We start from the raw sequence: 22,851 nt of genomic DNA on the forward strand, positions 1-22,851 counted from the left end.
ACTTTTAAAATGAGAAAGCAACAAGAGCAAGAACGTTTTCCAGTTGAACACTCAAAGGATAACCTAAGGATTCTCCTAATGCTGCCCCCTCCTCGTATTTTTTGTAGCTGTGCTGGCACCCAACCAAGGAAGGCTGCCTGGCTTTTGGAACTGATGATGGAAAAGTGGGACTGTATGACACCTACTCCAACAAGTAAGAAATAGATGGCTCTTATTTAGCCCATTGACCAAAGTGTCAGTGACAGAGTTAATTTTGAGTTGATAAACCTGGGTGTACATCATAAAAGGCTGGAGCATCTTTAAAATTCTGACTCTGAGACTGAGGCTTAGAACTCAGGATTTTATTTTTAAAAACTTTTTTTAGGTGATGGTGTTTCAGCCCATCTGACCTGTGGGAAGCACTAAAATAAACCATTTGCTTTTATTTTCATTCAGTGTATTTTTACAAAAGTTTTTAGGCATCTAAAAATGTTAAAAGCCTAGAATAAAGAACATCTTTTACCTTCCATCTTGACTCACCAGTTGATAACATTTTGGCATACTTGCTTTTTTTGTGTACACTTAACGAAAATTAGCAGTAATCCATAATGTGATCTAATATCCAGCTGAGCCAAAAATGTTTTCCTGCTGTTTTTTTCTTAAACTTTTTTTTATTTGTCTTTTTAGGGCCACCCCCATGGCATATAGAGGTTCCCAGGAGGCTAGGGGTCCAGTCGGAGCTGCAGCTGCTGGTCTGCACCACAGCCACAGCAACATGGGATCCAAGCCATGTCTTCGACCTACACCACAGCTCAGGGCAATGCCCGGCTCCTTAATCCAGTGAGCAGGGCCAGGGATTGAACCTGCATCCTCAAGGCTGCTAGTCAGATTCATTTCCGCTGAGCCATGATGGGAACTCTCTTTTTTTTTTTTAAGCTTGTTTTCAATCAGGGTTCACACATTGTACTTTGTTATGTCTAGCTCTTATTCTAGAATAGTGCCCCTACTTCTTTCCAAAACAATGCCTTTTCAGTTTAAAGATTCAGATAAGTTGTTTTGTAACATAGTCTACATTTGGGACTTCTCTGGTTATTTTTTTGTGGTGAATTCTAACTCATTTCACCTTTCCCTGTTTTTGCTATAAACTGGAAATTATGTCTAGAGCGGCAGTGTCCAGTACAGTAGTCTTTAGTCACAGGTGGCTACTGAGATCTGCTCTAAGTATAAAATATACTCCAGAGTTCAAAGCCGTTGTTCCCAGAAAGAATACCAAGTGCCTCAAGTTATTTATTTTAATTATATTTTAAAAGATAATATTTTTTATATACTGAGCTAAATAAAATATGTTCTTTTTTTTTTTTTTTTTTTCCTGCTTCTTAGGGCTGCCCCCATGGCATATGGAGGTTCCCAGGCTAGGGGTTGAATCAGAGCTGTAGCTGCCGGCCTATGCCACAGCCACAGCCACGCCAGATCGGAGTGGCATATGCAGCCTATACCACAGCTCAGGGCAATGCCGGATCCTTAACCCTCTGAGCGAGGCCAGGGATTGAACATGCGTCCTTGTGGATGCTAGTCAGATTCGTTTCTTCTGAGCCACAATGGGAGCTCCCTAAAATATATTCTTAAAATTGAGTTTCACTTGTTTATTTACTTCTCTCAATATGGCTACTGGAAAGCTTTAAGTTGTCAGCGTGGTTCACATTTATGGCTCATGGTATAAACCTCTTGAATGCATCTAGTCTAGATTCTTGATTAGATTTCACACTGTTGAGTTTGGTAGCCACTGGCCATGTATGGCTATTTATACTTAAAGTGATTAAAATTAAATAAAATCAGAAATTCAGTTCTTAGTCACATAAGCCACATTTCTAGTGCTCAAGGGCCATACCTGGCTGAGGGCTACTTTACTGGACAGCACCGGTCTAGGCCGAGGGTTGGCAAACTATGGCCCATGAGTTAAGAATAGTTTCATCTTTTAAAACAATTGGGAAAAAAAAACAAAAAACAGTATTTCACTATGTATGAAAAGTAAATAAAATTCAGATGTCTCTGCCCATAAATTTTTACTGAGCCCAGCCACACTCATTTCTGTATATCTAGTCCAAGGCTGCTTTCATCCCACCACAGCAGAGTGGAGGAGCTGTGACAGAAACTGCACGGCTCACAAAGCCTGAAGCACCGACTGGCCCTTTACAGGAAATTTGCCTACTCCTGTGCTAGATCATTTGCATTTAAGTGAGAATCTTTTATCAGGCTGTGGAGCTAACCTCTTTATATGCAACTTGTTAGATACTTACTATAGCTTACATGCAGTTAACTTCTTTCCTCCATTTTTAGTTTTTAAGAAAAAGGCTATACGGGAGCTCCCGTCCTGGTGCAGCGGAAACTATGAGGTTGCAGGTTGGATCCCTGGCCTCGCTCAGTGGGTTAAGGATCCAGTGTTGCCGTGAGCTGTGGTGTAGGTCACAGACAAGGCTCGGATCCAGCATTGCTGTGGCTCTGGTGTAGGCCAGCAACTATAGCTCCAATTAGACCCCTAGGCTGAGAACCTCCACATGCTGTGGGTGTGGCTATAAAAAAAAAAAAGGACAAACGACAAAAAAAAAAAAGAAAAGAAAAGAAAAAGGCTATACTATTTCAAAAAAGTATGTAAGAAAATAAATCCCTAGGAGTTACTACTGTGGTGCAATGGGATTGGCAGTGTCCTGCAGTGTCAGGATGCAGGTTCCATCCCCAGCCTGCCACAGTGGGTTAAAGGGTCCTGCGTTACCACAGCTGCAGAGTAGGTTGCAACTGTGGCCCAGATCCGGCCCACGAACTCCATATGCCATAGGGTGGCCAAAAAAGAAAAATAAAGAAAATAGAATTATGTATCACTTTAAATAGCTTTGTGTCATCACGAAATTCCTGATTAATTCTGGTAAATAACTGTCTTCTGATCATTATAACCTGGGTACCAGCAAAGGTATGTAGTAGGAGGAAGGACATTGCTATACATACATTGTTTAGGTGTTCAGCCAAAAATGCTTATTCTACTTCTTTCAGCCAAGGAAAACTTGGTTTACTATCTAGAATGATAATGATAAATGTGTCAGACACATGGAAATAAGTCAACAGCTAGTTCAGGTATAGGTTCTGGAATTCTGAAGTTTTAAAATCATACAAGGAATAGAGTCTATGTGAAAGGTAATAAATAGCCACACTGCCCTATCCTGACACATTGCACATCATTAATCACCACAACAACCTTTGAAAATACCCTGAAGAGGAGTTCCCATCCTGGCGCAGTGGAAATGAATCCAACTAGAAACCATGAGGTTTTGAGTTCGATCCCTGGCCTTGCTCAGTGGGTTAAGGATCTCACATTGCCATGACCTGTGGTGTAGGTTGCAGACACGGCTCGGCTCGGATCTGGCGTTGCTGTGGCTGTGACGTAGGCCGGCAGCTACAGCCCTGATTAGACCCCTAGCCTGGGAACCTCCATATGCCATGGTTGCAGCCCTAAAGAGACAATAAAATAAAATCTTTTAAAAAAAAAAGAAAAAAAAACCTAAAGAGCAAGATTTCTTTAAAAAAAAAAAATCAAAAATTCAAAGAGAACTAACATGTTTCAACATTTCCACTCCTGGCTGTATATTTGAACAAAACAAAAACCAATTCAAAAAGCTACATGCATCCCAGTGTTCACAGCAGCACTGTTTACAATTGCCAAAATACGGAAGCAAGCGCCCGTCAACAGATGAATGGATAAAGACGATGTATACAGGCACACACATACACACACACGCCATAAACAAGAACAAAATTTTGCCATCTGCAGCAACATAGATGGATTTGGAGGGCATTATGCTAAGTGAAAGCAGTCAGACAAAGACATACTATATGATATCATTTAAATGTGGAATCTAAAAAATACAACAAACTAATGAATATAACAAAACAGAAAAAGATTCACAGATACAGAGAATAAACTAGTGGTTAGCAGTAAAGGGGGTGGAAGACAGGATAAAGATGTATTATACAACATGGGACATAGAGCCCGTGTTTTGTAATAATTGTAAATGGAAAGTAACCTTTAAACGCCAAATACAAATTTTAATTACGGAGAATAAAAGTATTAATCTGGAGGGGGGGGCAGACTTTCAAATCTAACTACTCTAAAAGTTTGTCTTAGTTTAAGAATGTGATGTGAATGACAAAAATCAGCCAAAAATGACTTCTGGTCTTTTACCTGAATGTAAGGTAGATACATTTGCATGGTGAAAATATATGCTTAGCAATAATCTTAGATCTGGGCTAAATGGTTTGCATCTTCTGTTTTGTCCTAATTTTCTCCAGTTGTGATAGCCTTTACATGGATATATAACTAACATAATATTAGAATTTTTGACATTTAAGTGAAATGGGCAACTCAGAGGAAGAGACAGGGGAAATGATCACAAAATGGCCAGTTGGGGTTAACAACATTTTTTTTCTGGGTTAGGAATGTTTGGGCTTAATTATTGTGTTAGTAGATATCATTACATGATATGTTATTTAAGTGTTTGCTTCTTTACAATGTTATTTAAAAAGGGTACTGTTAAATTATTTTTCTTTTAATCAACAGGGACCTTTTTGAAAAAGAAGGCCTATTTTCCACTATGGCTTTTCATTTAAACCTTTCTGTTTGCAATCCCCCTTGTCCCCAGACCCCCACAGATTTCTAGCACATATCATAAGAAGACTGTGTACACGTTAGCCTGGGGGCCACCAGTTCCCCCCATGGCATTCGGTAAGTGTCTGAGCCATTCTCTAACAAACTTGAGAGTACTCTCTTTCTTTCAGTTTAATCCTAGGATATTCAAGCTGAAAAGAGTCATAAATATTCTAGTACAGTGCCTACTTAGGCAAGCTGCTTTGTCCCCAGGGATCCATGAGGGCAGTTATAGCAGGCAGTAAATCAGAAACCATTCATCCAGAATAAGCCTCTCCAGACTCCAAACCAAAGCATTCAAACTAAAGCATTATTTGGCCTCTCTGAGCTGAATTTTTTTGATTGTGAATGTAGTTATCTCATGCCAAGTCCTGATACCTAGTCTAGTGTTTTTCACTGAAATTTGCTATCACATTTTCATTTTATCAGAATTATAATGTTATTTCACTGAATTAGTGGAGTAATGATCATCTGTGTTCACCTACAGTTAAAGCAAACTTAGAATTTCTCAAAAGATCTCATCTTGCCTTTTACTGTATTCTGACCCCATTCCTCTTCTACACCCTAAGCTTTGTCTTTCTCTTTCGTATACCTACAGTGATAGGTCTTACTTTTTAAAATTAGTGTTCAGCAGAAGTCTTAGGTAATTTTTTCTTAACCATCCATAATGAAACATCAGTAAATTTCCAAAATAATTACATTTCATAGGACAGCATAAATCATCAGAACTCAAGCAGCACTGCAGTTGTAGCTTATTCATTCATTCATTCAACAAATGCTGATCCTTGATTTATGCCAGGCATAGTTCTACCAGTGTGAAAATAAAACTTGCCCTTACAGAAACCACCAGAACCACTGTTTGCTTCTCAAAAACCAACAAGACAATTGCTGTAATACTGAAGAAATCATTGTTTTGAGAACTCTTCTTATACTTTTTATACTTAGGAAGTCCTGCATCTCCATATTTAAATCCCCAAAGAGTACTTATTTCTGGAAGAAAAAGTAAATTCCCCAAACTTTGAGATGTTTTCTGGTTCCACCTTCGGCACCCCTACTCTTTCAAGCAGCAGAAAATGTTTAAAGCAAATATGCATTGCAAATATTAACGTAGAATTAATGCATCTTACTTCTGCTCTCAACTATGTTCAGAGGCAAAGAATGGTGACTTTATTCCAGTGTATCAATCTAAAGTCTTTTAAAGCATCTCATAGTATGTTGTGGTCATACTGTAGCAACAAATAGTAAGGCTGGTGAAGAACAAAAATGATAAGCTTCTCTTCTTATCTCACACAGGAGGAGAAGGAGACAGACCTTCCCTCACTTTATACAGCTGTGGAGGGGAAGGAATTGTCTTACAGCACAACCCCTGGAAGCTTAGTGGGGAGGCCTTTGACATCAACAAACTCATCAGAGATACCAATTCAATCAAAGTGAGTTCTTGTGGTCTCAAGTCTCTTATCTCTACATCTTGGTTTCCCATCTTGTATAATAAGTGCTGTTATGAGAGGTATCCATTATGCTCATCAGATTTCTTATTGTTCTAAAAAGGCTCAGTGAATTTGTGTTTAACACTTATCTTAGAAGTCTTTATCCTGAGTAAAGCAAGTAACTTATCTAAAAAAATTAATTGTAATGATGATTTATTATAAACTTCCAGATCTTGAACATAAACCATCATTTTCAGGCCAGCCACTTTGTCCAGAGTGAGGTTTTGATAAAAATAACTTTATAACATGGAATTCCAAGTACAGATGTAAGGTATATTGCTGAAGACAGAACTGTAATTTCATTTTTAGTTTTTTAGTGACATAATTGCAGATGTACACAAAAGCTGCACTAGGAATGCAAATAATTTCCTTATATCCCTGACCCACATTCCTACATTTAGTCACATTCTTTACCATTCAGTCGGTACATCTGTGTGCCAGAACTGTCTTTGTAAGTGAAACCATAAATGTTGAGATTTCCTGATTCTTTCAAGTGGTTGGTTTTTTTTATTGTTGGGTTTTGTTGTTGTTGTTGTTTTGCTGCATCCTTGGCATGGTGGAAGTTCCTGGGCCAGGGATTAAATTCAAGCCACAGCAGTGACAATGCTGGATCCTTAACATACTGAGCCACCAGGGAACTCTCATTGCTCATTACCTTCCCATGGCTAACAGAAATAACATTTAATCACAAATTTTAATTTTTTTTTTTTTTTTTTTTTTTTTTTTTTTTTTTGCCCACACCCAAAGTAATCGGAAGTTCCAGGACAGGGATAAAACTTGTGCCACAGCAGTGACAACACCAGGTTCTTAACCACTAGGCTACCAGGGAATTCCTAAATTATTTTTATTGACTATATTCCTTCATGTCTTAAATGTTACCTGAACATTAACATTCAAAATGAATAAAAGAGACAAAATTCCTGTTCCTAGCACACTGCTAATTTTGTGATAGTTATATGGATCAGAAGCTCATATATAAGGAGTTTGGGCTAGACATAGAAATTTGGAGTTCCTTCACATGAGTGGTAGCTAAAGAAACTGTGGACATGTATGAAGTGGTCTAAAGAGACAAGAAAGAAAAGAGGGCCCAGGTAGCCTTGGGGGACACCAACAAAAAGATTTAGGAAAGAAAAGAAAAGAATCTGGGAAAGAGACAGACAAGATAGGAAGAAAACAAGGGTAGTGCGTATGACTTCTATTGAGGAGCCCATGACTCTCATGTTATCAAAGCCAGTGGGCATGTATCATGTCTTATGCAGGATAAAAATCATTTTAATTAAGTTCATTTCACAAAGTTAGATATTGTAGACATTTGGTATTTACCAGCCTCTCTTTTTGTCCCAGTTAGGAAATTATATTTAGAATACTTGCTTTTAGTAACTCTTTGGCAGATTATGTAGATTATTTCTAAGCATGGCTGTTGTATAATTAGAACTTTTTTTTAATGGCCGCACTCGAGGCACATGGTAGTTCCCAGGCTAGGGGTCAAATCAGAGCTACAGCTGCTGGCCTGCACCACAGCCACAGCAACATGGAATCCGGGCCTCATCTGCAACCTAAACTGCAGCTTATGGCAATGCCGGATCCTTAACCCACTGAGCGAGGCCAGGGTTAGAACCCACATCCTCGTGGATACAAGTCGGATTTGTTTCTGCTGAGCTACAACAGGAATTCCAGAACCTTTTTTTCCCCCCTCCTTTTAGGGCCGCACTGGTGGCATATGGAGGTTCCCAGGCTAGGGGTCTAATTGGAGCTACAGCTGCCAGCCTATGCCACAGCCAGAGCAACACAGGATCCAAGCCATGTCTTCGACCTACACCACAGCTCATGGCAACACCAGATCCTTAACCCACTGAGTGAGGTCAGGGATCAAACCTGCAACCTCATGGTTCCTAGTCAGATTTGTTTCTGCTGTGTCACGATGGGAACTCTAGGAATTCCAGAACATTTTTCAACTATGGATTTTATTTTTTCTCACATTGTCATCATTGTAAGAAATGTGCAAGAAGAACAGTGTTTTTAGTCAAGATTGGTTTGTTTTGCTTTCTAGTACAAATTGCCTGTGCACACAGAGATCAGCTGGAAAGCAGATGGCAAAATTATGGCTCTTGGCAATGAAGACGGGTATGTGTTTGTTTCTTTAAAAAAAAAAAAAACTTTGTAATTGCACATACATTTGATCACAAGCTAATGCCATCTGTAATGTTAACTGGGGAAGCTTAGTTGCATTTAATATCCTGACTTATCCTTGAGATCCTTAAATGACTCAGGAGCTCTCTGGATCTTTGAGAACTGCAAAATAAGTTAAATATTTTCAGTCCAAAGAAAATGTTTGCCTAGTCTGTGTTTGGTTGTTGTATGCTTCACAGAATGCTCATCTCCTGAATTAAACTGCCTAAATCTCCCTTCATTTTTTTGAAGCGAGCCTAGGCTGAATTGCTTTGTAGGCCTCACAGCATGCCCTTTTCACTGTTGATCACAGAAAGAGTCCTAATTCAGCCATTGGTTTATTTACTTCTTTTAGCTTCTCCCCAGCACCACTTATTATATAACCACCTGATAAACACAACTTACTAAAGATTGTTGAGATTTTTCTAAAGCTGTTTGAAAGAACCACCTTTTGTACCTGGCTCTTTGAAGAGAGTGACCACTGCAGTTTAGATAGGGTTATCCTATTACATTTCACCTTTCTTGTCCAATGGAATGAGAGAGATACCTGTTTGCCATGGACTGTAATTTGAGCATCCGTCTTTCTTGTTTTGGTGTGTTTCTTATTCCAGATCAATAGAAATATTCAAGGTTCCTAACTTGAAACTGATCTGCACCATCCAGCAGCATCACAAGCTTGTCAATGCCATCAGCTGGCATCATGAGCATGGCAGCCAGCCAGAGCTGAGCTATCTGATGGCCTCTGGTTCCAACAATGCAGTCATTTATGTGCACAACCTGCAGACTGTCATAGGTAACTCTGGTTTCTTACCATACGGGAGTGGTATGTATATATGTTCAGCTACTTCTTGTTCCAATCTCTGTACCTTTTTCCTTTCTTTTTGGTATTAAATACTATTCTTATTATTTTTCTGCTTTCAAAAGTAATATATTCACCTTATTTAAAACACAGCAAAGCTTTCAAACACAACAAAAGTGTTACTTTTGAAGTTCCTTCCCTCATCCCATCCCTCGGTAATAACTAGTATAACTAGCTTACTGCATGTTTTCTCCAGATTGTTTTTAATATAGTTATTGCTAACTCCCTCTCCCTCTCCAAAAGACTATGCCAGTTTATAGCCCCTTCCCTCCTAGTCTGAGTATTTGACACACACATCCCATTCCCATGTGTGACTGCATCTAATTCTCACCATCCTGAGAGGGAGGTTTTGTTATCCTTATCTTCCTGATTAAATTGAGGCCCAGAGAAATTAGTTCACTTCCTTAAGTCTCATAGCTTAGTATGGCATAGAGCCTAGATTCAGGCCCACACTGTCCTAACTGCAGAGTCTGCATGTGCTCTAGGAACTAACAGTCCCTGCCTGGAAGGTTGATCTTTTTCATACTTTCATATGACTTGTTCCTTAACGAATCTTAAGCTTCTGTAAACCTCCTCAGGACCTAGAAGAACTATAGTAAGTGTCAGAGGAGCCTTTTTTTTTCTTTTTCTTTTTTTTTTTTTTTTTAATGTGAAGGAAGTATAATTCCTTTTTGTCCTAATGTGAAGCATTATAATGTGACACTAAGCTGTTTGCAAAGAGCTGCAGAGTATGTGCTATCAACCACAGTGAAAATAGTTGACATTTTAGGGAGTTGCCTTCATGGCTCAGTGGAAACAAATCTGACTAGTATCCATGAGGACACAGATTTGATCCCTGGCCTCGCTCAGCGGGGTAAGGATCTGGTGTTGCTCTGAGCTGGGGTGTAGGTCGACGTGAGGCTCTGATCTGGCATTGCTCTGGCTGTGGCGTAGGCTGGCAGCTGTAGCTTGGATTCAGCCTGTAGCCTGGGAACCTCCATATGCCATGGGTGCAGCTCTAAAAAGACAAAAAAAAAGAAAAAATAGTTGACCTTTTAAATTTCCCTAGAACTAATTTCCAGTAGTTTCCTGAGAATCCTTATTTCTAACAACAAAAACATTTTGATTCTAGTACTGACTCTCTCAAGTTAAAAGCAATATGGGAAAACTATGAAAGTATACACAACATTTTTCTTAGAATAAATTGTAGGCAGTTTGTAATTAATGAGCACGAAATGTTAGAAAGCTTATCCTGGTCCTCTGATTCCAAATCAAATATCTACTTTGGCCAAAGGCAGCATATAGAATTCCCAGGCCAAGGATCAGATCTGAACCTATGCCACAGCTGCAGCAACGCAAGATCCTTCAACCCACTGCACTAGGCCAGGGATGGAAGCTGCACTCTGATGCTGCAGAGATGCTGCCGATTCTACTGTGTCACAGCAGGAACTCCTAAGTTAATTTTTTTAACTGACATATACTTGATTTCCAAAGTTAGTTTTAGGTGTAAAACATAGTGATTTACTATTTTTATGTTTTGGGGTTTTGTTTTTGGGGGGTTTTTTTGTTTTTTGTTTTGCTTTTTAGGGCAGCACCTGCAACATATGGAGGTTCCCAGGCTAGGGGTCAAATTGGAGCTAAAGCTGTCAGCCTACACCAGAGCCACTGAAACATCAGATCAGAGCATCTGCAACCTACACCACAGCTCATGGCAACGCTGGATCCTTAACCCACTGAGTGAGGCCGGGGATCAAACCAGCAACCTCATGGATACCAGTCGGATTCTTTTCTGCTGCACCAAGACGGGAACTCCATGATTTACTATTTTTCTGGATTATATCCAGAAAATAATGGCTGTATTTCCCTTTGCTATACAATATATTCCTGTTGCTTATTTGTTTCATACACAGTAGTTTGTGTCTCTCACTCCCCAACCCTTATCTTGTCCCTTCCCTCCTTCCTCTCCTCACTGGTAACCACTAGTTTGTTCTCTATGTATAAGAGTCTCTTTCTGTTTTGTTATATTCAATCATTTGTTTTATTTTCCAGATTCCACATACAAGTGAAACATACACAATACTTGTTTTTCTTTTGTCTGACTTATTTCACTTAGCATTATCCTTTCTAGGTCTGTCCACATTGTTGCAAATGGCAGAATTTCCTTTTCATAGCTGAGTAATACTCCATTGTAGATATACACTACATCTCCTTTATCCACTTGTTGATGGACACTTAAGTTGCTTCCCTATCTTGGCAATTGTAAATAATGCTGCCATGAACATTGAGGAGCATGTATCTTTTCGAATTTGCGTTTCCATTTTCTTAACAGGAGTGGAATTGGCTAGGTCATATCGGCAGTTGTGTTTGTTTTCAGTTTTTTGAGGGACCTCCATACTGTTTTCCAATGACCGTACCAATTTATATTCCTACCAGCAATGTACTGTACTAGGGTTCTCTTCATATTCTCACCAACATTTGTTATTTGTAAACTTTTTTTTTTTTAATGGCCACACCTGCAACATATGGAAGTTCCAGACCAAGGGTCAAATTGGAGCTGCAATTGGGGTCTGTGCCACAGCAATGGCAAAAAATGTCTATTCAGATGTTCTGCCCTTTTTTTCTTTTCTTTTTTTTAGGGCCACACCCACAGCATATAGAGGTTCCCAGGCTAGGAGTCAAATGGGAGCTGCAGCTTTAAGCCTACTCCACAGCCACAACACCAGATCTAAACCGCATCTGCGACCTACACCAGAGCTCACAGAAACACCCGATCGTAAACCCACTGAGCGAGGCCAGGGATGGAACCCAAAACCTCGTGGTTCCTAGTTGGATTTGTTTCCATTGTGCTACAACGGGAACTCCTGCCCATTTTTTAATTATTTATTTTTTTGATACCGAGTTATATAAGATATTTATATATTTTGGAGTATTAACCCCCCCATCAGTTATAGCACTTAGCACTTTTTTTTTTTTTTTTTTTTTTTTTTTTTTTGGTCTTTTCTAGGGCCACACCCTCAGCATATGGAGGTTCCCAGGCTAGGGGTCCAATCGGAGCTGTAGCTGCCAGCCTACACCACTGCCACAACAATGCAGGATCCGAGCTGCATCTGCAACCTACACCACAGCTCACAGCAACGCTAGATCCTTAACCCACTGAGCAAGGCCAGGGATCGAACCCACAACCTCATGGTTCCTAGTCGGATTCGTTAACCACTGAGCCACGACCAGAACTCCAGTTATATCACTTGGAAATTTTTTTTCCTAATCAGTAGAGTGCCTTTTCATTTTGTTGATGGTTTCCTTTACTATGCAAAAGCATTTAATTAGGTTCCATTTGTTTATTTTTGCTTCTGTTTCTTTTGCCTTAGGAGACAGATCCCAAAAAATAGCCACTGTGATTTGTGTCAGAGTTCCCTTCTAGGGAGTTCCCTTTGTGGCGCAGTGGAAACAAACCCAACTAGTATCCATGAGGATGCAGGTTCTATCCCTGGCCCTGCTCAGTGGGTTAAGGATCCTGCGTTTCTGTGGGGCTGTGGTATAGGTCGCAGACGAGGCTTAGATCCCACATTGCTGTGGCTGTGGTGTAGGCCTGCATCCGTAGCTCCAATTTGACCCCTAGCCCAGGAACGTCCATATGCTGTGGGTGTGGCTCTAAAAAAAATATAAAGTTCCCTTCTAGGAGTTCTGTGCTTTCATTTCAGGACTTTTATTTAGGTCTGTAATCCATTTTGAGTTTATTTTTGTATATGAAAGTGAGAAAATGTTATAGTTGCATTCTTTGACATGTAGCTGTCCAGTTTGCCCAGTACCACTTACTGAAGAGCATTAACTTAATTCTTAAGAACAAGGCAGGTCTTTGTCTACTGTAATACTATCACCCTGGTTTGTTTTTTATTTTATATCTACTGAATGATAGAAAGAGGGAAAAAAATGGCCAGAATCTACTTCATTTTACCCTTACATTCTTATACATAAATAATTCATACTTAGAGGAAATTTGTAAGAATAGTACGAAGAACCCCCATATACCCTTTCACAGATTCAACAACTTATAACACTTCATCATATTTGCTTTGCTCTCTGTGTATTTTTTCCAAACTGTGTTGCATGTGTCATGCCCCCATATCCCTTAATATTTGTATATTTTGTAAGAGTGAAGATATTCCCATATATAATCACGATTCCATTATAGTTTCACTTAATTTAATGTAGTAGTTTGATCTACCATGCTTATTCTTGTGTTGTCAGCTGATCCAGTATTGTCTTTTATATCTAGACCAGTCTCTCAGCCTTTTCTTTTTTTTTTAATCTTGAATTTTTTGAAGAATACTGGCCAGTTATTTTATAGATATCCCCTCAGTTTGGTTTGGACTCCTGTTTTCTCATGACTAGGTTCACGTTACACACTTTTAGCTAGAGTGCCATACACATGACGGTACATGCTTGCTATCCCATCTAAATGGTATTGTTTTCTCTGTGATAGCTTTAGAAAGAATGATAGCTAACACTTCGTGCAGTAAGCCCATATGCCAGGCACTGTGGATATGCCCACACTCTTAACTGCTAAACAGTCATTTCCCACTGAAAATCATGTAGAAAGCATGTTGCAAAATCTCGACTCTCACCTTGTTAATACGCTCTTTTATATCTTTCTGTTGTTACTGGTAAAAATGACATCATCCCCTTGTCTTTTAGAGAGCAATCCTGAATCTCCAGTGACCATCACAGAGCCCTACCGGACCCTCTCAGGGCACACAGCCAAGATCACCCGTCTGGCATGGAGCCCACATCATGACGGAAGGCTGGTGTCTGCTTCCTATGATGGTACCGCTCAGGTACTATTGCATCCTTGACTCTGTGGGTTCTTCACCTTGTACTCTAACTGAAACGCCTTCCTCTTTCCCTCCGTTTTGTACACATTCCTTCCCTCACCGATGTCTTCTATAGATACTCTGTAGAGATTTTTTTGCACTCTAGAGGGCATTTTAGTTAAGCCTGTCTGCGCCCTTGGCAGGCTAAGTTTTGGGTTTATTTTGATTTTGGTGGTGGTTTTCTTTTTCTTTTTCTTTCTTTCTTTTTTTTTTTTTTGCTTTGATGAAAGGGGAAATATTAAAAGGAATAGCAAAATTCTGATGTTTTTAAATATTTCATTCTGACCTACTGTCATTATGGAGTATGTGATGTAAAAAGTACTCCTTCCTTTTCAAACACAGAATGGTGACTATACCTCATAAAAAAATATTCTGTTAATAAATTGGTAAGTCAGATCTCCAAGTTACCAGAATCAGAGTAGACCTTAGAAACTGGGGATCTATCATCTGCGATGGATGTCTGTCTCAGTACTACTGAGTGGTAAATGAGCTGTCTGCCCAGAGCTGAAAGCCATGAAGGGCTGCCCTTTGTGAAATGGAGACTGGAGTAATTCAAGAAACAGCAAGGAAATGATCATTTGCCCAAGAATTGGGGACAAAAGAAATTAGAACCCTAAGAATTTATCACACATGAAAACGTGGGCTCTGAATTAGAATTCTCTTCATGGTTTCAGAATCCCCAGCCCAAAAATAATGACAATACGGGTTCAAGATAGTAAAATCCATAAGGCACCATTAGAAGTTTACTCAAAGTCAGCCCCATGGATGTGCCTCTTGCCCCAGAGCACAAAAGCTTCCCATAGGAAATAGTACTCTCTGAAACTCATCTCCTCAGAGAAAAGAACAGATCACAAGAGGAAATAAGAATACACAGATATAAAAAATTTTTGCAAAATGTCTATACACCCCCCCACCAAAAAAAAAATTACCAAAAATTATCTATTCTCTTGTGTGGCTTTTGGTTTTAGGTGTGGGATACCCTCCAGGAAGAGCCTCTGTACAATTTCCGTGGACATCGAGGTCGACTGCTTTGTGTGGCTTGGTCCCCGTTGGATCCAGACTGCATCTACTCAGGGGCAGATGACTTCTGTGTGTACAAATGGCTCACGTCCATGCAAGAACATTCCCGGCCTCCTCAAGGTCAGTCAGAACCTGGAGCATGAAGGCTTGCCTAATTCAGTAACTGAACTGATCAGAGTCAAGCAGGGAAGACATTCGTGCAGTGTGGCGGCGGCAGTGTGGTAGGGGGATGAAGCCCACACAAAGATGGCAGCCAGGAGGGGCCTGAGGACAATACGCAAGTACACCAGGCATCCACATCTTGCTTTCTAAATATTATTCTCAGTTAAAAGGGAACCCCCAGCCAGGGCTTCTTGAAGAAATGGCTAATTCCAGGTTAGGCCAGGAGAAATTCAAGACGGGCCTACAGCATCAGCCTATGCCACAGGGAAGGAAGTGCTCAAAGAACTGAGATGTAGCAAAAGAGCAAAGAAGCCAACCTGAAGGGGCTGCCTCCCCAAATCTGGGATGATTTGAGTTTGTAAATAATTAGCAGGAGAATTCCATTTCTGACCATAAAAGATTAACTGGTGCCAGATTTGCCCACCTACCAGACACAGCTAGAAAACTAGACATAGTATATAAGCAACTAGAAATGTATACAAAGAAATGATATCTCCACAAGGAGATTTTTTAAAAGAGTGCTCATAGCTTTATCTGTAAAATCGCCACAAACTGGAAACAACCCAAATGTACATCGGCTGGTAAATAATTGTGGTATATCTCTATAGTAGAACTCTGTTCAGGCATAATAAGAACGTAACTACTTATAAACACAACAAAATGGATGAATCTCAAAAAAAGAGTATGCTGAGCAAAAGAAGCCAGGCCCAAAAGACTAAATATTTTATAATTCTAATATAGAACATGCAATAGTTATATGTCATGTGAATTTCTAAAACAGACAAAACTAAATTTACAGTGATAGCATGTCAGTGACTGCCTGGAGTTCAGGGAACATTTTGAAATAATGTAAATATTGTATTTGTGGCATTAGGTTACCTGACTATTCGTTAGTCTAAACTCATAAAAGTATTAAAAAGTGCATATATTTTCTGGTATTAAATTATCTCGATAAAGACAACTTAAAAGCAAAAGGTAAAAACTTAAAAAAATAAATAGCAATGGGAGTTACCGTCATGGCGCAGTGGTTAACGAATCTAACTAGGAACCATGAGGTTGCGGATTCCATCCCTGCCCTTGCTCAGGGGGTTAACGATCCGGCGTTGCCGTGAGCTGTGGTGTAGGTTGCAGATGCGGCTTGGATCCCGCGTTGCTGTGGCTCTGGCGTAGGCCGGCGGCTACAGCTCTGATTCGACCCCTAGCCTGGGAACCTCCATATGCCACGGGAGCGGCCCAAGAAATAGCAAAAAAAAAAAGACAAATAAATAAATAAACAAATAAAATAGCAATATAGGATTAAAACATAAAATAGGAATCGATGAGTCCATAATGATAAAAATAAACAAATCGTTTAAATAAATAGAGAGGAGCAGAAGTTCTTTAGAGTTCAAAGCCAGCTAATAAATGTGGAGTGAATGATGGAGTAGAAGACTGCCATTTGGAATCATCACAGTAACAGTTTTTAGTCAAGAAACCTCAATGGGTACAACTTAATAACTACAAAGAGAAAATAATTTTTCAGGCAGGGAGAAACCTGCAAGATACCGCCCCTTAATCAAATAATGAGACAAAGAGTGATAAACGTAGCCTCACTTCTACGCACTATAGTTAAAAATGTATAATCTAAATCCAATCATGAAAAACACAGAGCAGACCCATTTTGAGGGAAATTCAACAAGGCCTATCCTGTAATCTTTAAGAGTTTCCAGTCCTGAAGGTCAAAGGAAATTGAGCCTGTTCCAGGCTGAAGGAAACTCAGACATAATAAGCCAATGCAACATGTTATCCTAGATTGATTCCTTTTACTGTTTGCCATAAAGGACATTCTTGATGCAGCTGGCAGAACGTGAGTGAGTGTAAAGAGCAGACAGCAGTAATGGATCACTGTTAATTTCCTGATTTTAATGGTCGTGCTGTGGTCATGTAGGAGTGTATTCTTGTTTGTAGGACATACACTGACGTGTTGAGGGCTAAATGGGCATCATGTTTATGATTTAATGAAATCTCAAAAGGGTTTGATGTAGTGCACATTTTGCTACTATAAGAATTCACTGGGAGGGAAGGGAAAGAGCAAGAATGTGATCAAAAAGAAGAGTAATAAGGTTTTGGAGATTATCACCTAGAGTGCTTTCAACCAAGAATATATGTATTTTAATCTATCCTTTACTTAACTGCATTTCCTACAGGCAAGAAAAGTATTGAATTAGAGAAAAAAAGGCTCTCTCAACCTAAGCCAAAGCCCAAAAAGAAGAAAAAGCCCACTTCAAGAGTGCCTACCAAGCAGGAATTCTGTGACAGGAATGAAGAAGAGAGCATAAAGGAGAGCTCAGGCCCTGTTGAGAACGGCGTGTCAGACCAGGAGACGGAGGAGGAAGTCCGGGAGCCAGAGCCACCCTGTGGTGACACCCCCACAGGTAGGTGGCAGAATCCCAAGTTTCACCAACTCTCTAGGACTTAAAGAGTCATGACCAAGAAACTAAGCCAGGTCCTTACTGGGAGTGAAACTTTTCTGCCTCTGAGCTACTTGCTTTCCCAACTCCTTAACTTAGTGTGTCTTTGGTGTCCTTAAAAACTAATTAAGGGTTTTTTTTAAGATTTATTTAAGCCTCTAAAATAATAACTTTGAAGTGTCAAAGGGGATATAATGGATGACTGCAATGGAAATAGTGAAGTTCTGCAGAGAAAACATATCACCTTGGGCAGGGTTAAACTGTGGGACAAAGTGAAGCTAGGGCAGTGTTCACGTAGAAACTTACGTGGGGAAAGTTTTAACAGTATGACATCATCAGCCACATTTATTGAAAGAAACCACTGTACCTGACCTAGAAACCACCACACTGGGAACTTGCAAGCAAGCAATATAAATAGGACTGACTCATGTTTAATTCTGAAACAAAATATTTTGATGTGTCAGAATTTTAAATGGCCAAAATCTAAGGGACAGGGACATCCCTGACTCTCTCTGTTCCCAGGGGTGGCTGTTAGGACCCAAAGTTTGGATAAATAAGGATGTAAAAGCTTAATAGATTTTGCTTTTGTTTCATTTTGTTTGTTTAAATTTACTGGAGTATAGTTGACTTACATTGTTGTGTTACTTTTAGGTGTAGAGCAAAGTGAATTGGCTATATATATATCTATCTCCATTTTTTTTTCCCATATGGGTTGTTACAAACTATTGAGTAGATTTCCCTGAGCTCTCCAGTAGGTTCCCGTTAACTACCTGTGCTCTACAGTAGTGTGTATATGTTACTTCCATCCTTCCAATTTCTCCCTCCTTCTCACAGTGTACCCTATGGTAACCATAAGATTGCTTTTGAAATCTGTGAGTCTCTGTTCTATACACACAAACTCCCTGCATCATTTTTTATTAGATTCCTCATATAAGTGATACCACATATTTGATTGACTTCTCTCAAAATGAGAATCTCTAGTTGCATCTATGTAGCCGCAAATGGCATTATTTCATTCTTTTTTATGGCTGAATAATATTCCATTGTATATATGTACCACATCTTTATCTACTTCTCTGTCAGTGGACATTTAGGTTGCTTAATGGATTTATTTTGTAGACCCATTAGAATACCTCTGTATCACAAAATGACTGCACAAAATGTCCTTTTACTCCTAACTATCAACAATTTGGTTGTTTTGTCAAGTTCTTTTATAGTTTGTGGTTGTATATACTCAGGATTATGACTCCATATCCCATACACTTTAGATTTCCATTGGTAAAGTTGTTCCTTGTTTGTGTAATTAAATATGCAATCAGTAATGTGTCACCTAAATATTTAAGTCTTCTGTCACCTAAGCTAAGTCTGAGAACTCTCGGGCCTATGGTATAAAGTTATGAAGGCTAGAATCATACAACTTTTCCTTAGATCAGTTAGTCAGAGTTCTAAGTAATAAAGTTGCAGATTCCCAGAATGTAGCTTGTGAGGTGGGGAAAGGAAGAAAACACCCATGTTTCCTTTCTGAAATATTTCATCTCATGTTTGGGGTAACAGACAAAAATCACACCTTAAAACCTGGGATAGCTCTTAATTTTCAAAAAGAACTGGATTCTATGTTGTTCTCATCCAGACATTTTTTCTTTTCCCTATGATGTAGTTTCTAAGGAACCAGTTACCTGCACTCCAGCTTCCTTAGGTTTAGAAAAGTCAAAAGTCACCATTAATAACAAAGTCGCTGTACTGAAAAAGGAGGCACCTAAAGAGAAGCCAGGTTAGTATCTAGTAATTAAAATTTCGTTAAAGCATCCTCAAATATTACATGTAACTGAAAACTCAAAAGTGTACAATTTTTGCTTTAGGTTTTAAATATTTGTGTTTTGATTATGTTTCGACTGGGGTCATTTTTTTGGTACTGAGGAACTCCTTTGGCAAATTACTGATGTAGCTTCACAACTGTTCACAGGAGTAGGTTTGTGTGTGTTGTGAACACTGCCCCCAGCTAATTCAATTTGAAAGCTTCTTTCTAAGAGTGGGAACTTTCTCTACCCTGCAGGATCCCTCCAGTAGGTTTACATTCACACAAAGGGCATGCTTTCAGTTTTGTGTTGTGATCAGCTCTTCTTCAGTCAGTACTTTTATTACATTTCAGAAGCCCTAATCATTAAGAAGCGAAAAGCTCGTTCCATGCTTCCACTGAGTACGAGTCTGGACCACAGATCCAAGGAAGAGCTTCATCAGGACTGTTTGGTACTAGCCACTGCAAAACACTCCAAAGGTACAAAAATACACTCCCCTGGCCCATCCATAGTCTTCTGGGACCTGGCACCGAAGAAGTGCTTGTTTATTTCTTGAATGAATGAATGAATGAATGAGCCATGTCCTAAACTGCTGTCTGTATTTCTGCAGTCTTTTCCAGCAATCTTTCCCCTTGTATCCCACTGCCAGGCTCCACACTCTGACCCACTGTCAACATTCCCCCATGCTTTTGAGACATAATGGTCTACTTTTCTGGTATAAACAAGTTACCAGCCATCTGTGTGCTGGAATTGGTATGATGGCTTCAGTATCTTAGCATGAATCAATTCCATCAACTATTTATTCCCAGTAAACAGTATCTACATATAGAAAAAAATTGTTTTACTTATTGGAAATATATCCATAATATGGCAGTTCCTTTAAAATTTTTGCTGGAAGTGTTTATGTTTTAAAAATTGAATCTTATATGTTGAAAAGGGATACATATGATAAAATGAAATCCAAACAGTATAAAAACAGTCTCTCTCCTACTCTTCACCCTAGTCTTCCATTTCTTCCCTGAAATGGAAGTCCGTTGACTTCTTCAGAAACAGAATGAATATTGAACCCTTTCATGGTAAATCCTAATTTATATTAAGAACATTTACTTATTAGTTTTTGGGGGGTTTTTGTTTTGTTTTGCTGCATTTAAATATACTGAATCTTGGGTTGGCTTTTTACATTCATCTTTTTTTTTTTGGCTGCCCCACAGCACATGGAGTTCCCAGGCCAAGGATCAGATCTGAGCCACAGTCTTGACCTAAGTCGCAGCTGTGGCAACACTGACTGGATCCTCAACCCGCTGTGCTGGGCCAGGGATCAAACCAGCATCCCAGAGTTCCAGGATGCTGCCACAGCAGAAACTCCTACATTTCTCTTTTTCCCTCCAGATCTTTCTTTGAGCAATCCACAAACTAAACTATCTCATTGAATTTTGCCAAAGCTGAGCCTAACAAACCTGAAGTATTTTCATATTTTGGCATCATCATAGCCAGCAGGGGTGTCTGTTATAGTAACAAGGGCACAGGACTCTTTCTCTCACTCTCTGAACGGGGCGTTCTAGACAGATACCCAGAAGTAACCTATAAAATCACTTCATCTGAATTTGTGTCTTTTTGAATTAGCAGAGCCGAGCGAGGATGTGTCTGCTGATCTTGAGGAAAGATTTCACCTGGGACTTTTCACAGACAGGGCTACCCTGTACCGAATGATTGACGCTGAAGGTGAGGCGGGTCCAGTCCACACAGTCCTGTCCATCTTTAAGCCCCTCTGATACTTTGTACACGCCTCTGTTATGGCTGCCATCATGTGGCATAGTAATGGTCAGTTTCACATGTTTAGCCCAGCTTAACTAGGTTTTGAGCTCCCCTGTCTGCATACTGCAAAACACCCCTCACTCACATCTGTCACAGGACCCTAAAACACACAGTGTTCATTCTGGGTGAGTGACTGAGTGCACGTGCAAGTGGGTAGGTGGACGACTGACTGAGGGGGCTTCAGGCCCCATCATGAACACTGGCAAGTGACTTACCCATCGGCCCATGACTGTATATTCTAGGAATTTATCCTCCTTCATCCGCCTTTCTTTTTCTAGAAGTCAGTGAAGACAGATGTTTCTAAAACGTCTTCCAAATATCCTTTCTCCTCCCATCAGGAAAAGGTCACTTGGAAAATGGCCACCCAGAGTTGTACCACCAGCTCATGCTTTGGAAAGGAGACCTAAAAGGTGTTCTGCAGACTGCGGCGGAAAGAGGGGAGCTGACGGACAATCTTGTGGCTATGGCACCAGTCGGTATGTTGTTTTCAACAAAAGCTCTGTCATCTCTAGGGTGCGTCCACTTAAGACAGGCACTGTCTTGAAGGACAGTTTGGCCTTGTCTGATAACTAATTTAAAATGCACAGACCCTTAGTTACTAGACACTTTGGCCTTGTCTAATAACTAAGTTAAAATGCACAGACCCTTAGTTACTAGACACTTTGGCCTTGTCTAATAACTAATTTAAAATGCACAGACCCTTAGTTACTAGACACTTTGGCCTTGTCTGATAACTAATTTAAAATGCATAAACCCTTTGACTCAGCAGTGCTAACTGTAGGATGTTAACTGTACCCAAACATGCAAAATGACAGATAAAAACGGCCTATCATTGCAGCGGTATTTGTAATAGCAAAAGATTGCAAGACCCTCTATGTCCATCATCATAAGACTGGTTAAATCCTGTGTATCTATACAGTAAAAACTCGTAAAGATGCCCCAAAATGGTATATTCTGATGAAGAATGGAGCTCCAAAGTTTAGTAAGTAAAAAGAATCAAGGTAGAGATGCACAGCAGAATATCTAATACTCTGTCATTTATATTTATACACATGCAGTATATTCACAGTCTACCGCTAAAGGTTTCAAAAGAAACTAATAATAATGGTTGTCTCAGAGAAAGGAATTTGGACAAGTTTGAGTAGGAAGATGTCAAGGTAACAAGGAAAATTTTTTATGCTATGCCTCGTTTTTTAGCTTTTTATTCAAGTATGCTAGAGCGAGGGGTGAACTTACACAGGTCATGGGTGTACTTGAATTTCACTAACTGAATACACCCTTGTAAGCAGCACCCTTATCAAGAAACATAACATTTCCACCATCCTAGAAACTTCTCTCCTGGCTCCCGTGCAGTCAGTCTGCACACACCTCAACAAGGATAACCACTGTCTGACTTCCATGCTCTGGTATTTTGAATTTTGCACTATTTTTTAAATATTACATAACCAAAAATATGTTTCAAAATGTAGGTACGGGGAAAGGTAGATATAATAGATGATCTATAGCAACAGCATCTAAATGTTCTGCTTAATACAGTGACTAAAAACAAGGCATATTCAGCCCAAATGTAT

General features: G+C 39.6%; 1 protein-coding gene across 4 annotated transcripts in view; it reads left to right on the top strand.

Annotated features, from left to right (window-relative positions):
- GEMIN5 (gem nuclear organelle associated protein 5) overlaps positions 1 to 22,851 on the top strand; it is a 50,809-nt gene that overhangs the window by 11,241 nt on the left and 16,717 nt on the right. For 2 of the 4 annotated variants that reach the window (XM_005672598.3, XM_005672600.3), the window contains exons 9-20: positions 108 to 193; positions 4,668 to 4,750; positions 5,966 to 6,102; positions 8,210 to 8,283; positions 8,940 to 9,121; positions 13,862 to 14,001; positions 15,006 to 15,177; positions 17,406 to 17,633; positions 19,327 to 19,440; positions 19,819 to 19,944; positions 21,089 to 21,187; positions 21,619 to 21,756. In XM_005672598.3, coding sequence (XP_005672655.1) covers positions 108 to 193; positions 4,668 to 4,750; positions 5,966 to 6,102; positions 8,210 to 8,283; positions 8,940 to 9,121; positions 13,862 to 14,001; positions 15,006 to 15,177; positions 17,406 to 17,633; positions 19,327 to 19,440; positions 19,819 to 19,944; positions 21,089 to 21,187; positions 21,619 to 21,756 — 1,579 coding nt within the window. The remainder of the gene's footprint in view (positions 1 to 107; positions 194 to 4,667; positions 4,751 to 5,965; positions 6,103 to 8,209; positions 8,284 to 8,939; positions 9,122 to 13,861; positions 14,002 to 15,005; positions 15,178 to 17,405; positions 17,634 to 19,326; positions 19,441 to 19,818; positions 19,945 to 21,088; positions 21,188 to 21,618; positions 21,757 to 22,851) is intronic. The other 2 variants (XM_005672599.3, XM_013984899.2) reach the window with 1 other exon arrangement.

This window comes from Sus scrofa, chromosome 16, assembly GCF_000003025.6.
Source record: "Sus scrofa isolate TJ Tabasco breed Duroc chromosome 16, Sscrofa11.1, whole genome shotgun sequence".
NCBI lineage: Eukaryota > Metazoa > Chordata > Mammalia > Artiodactyla > Suidae > Sus > Sus scrofa.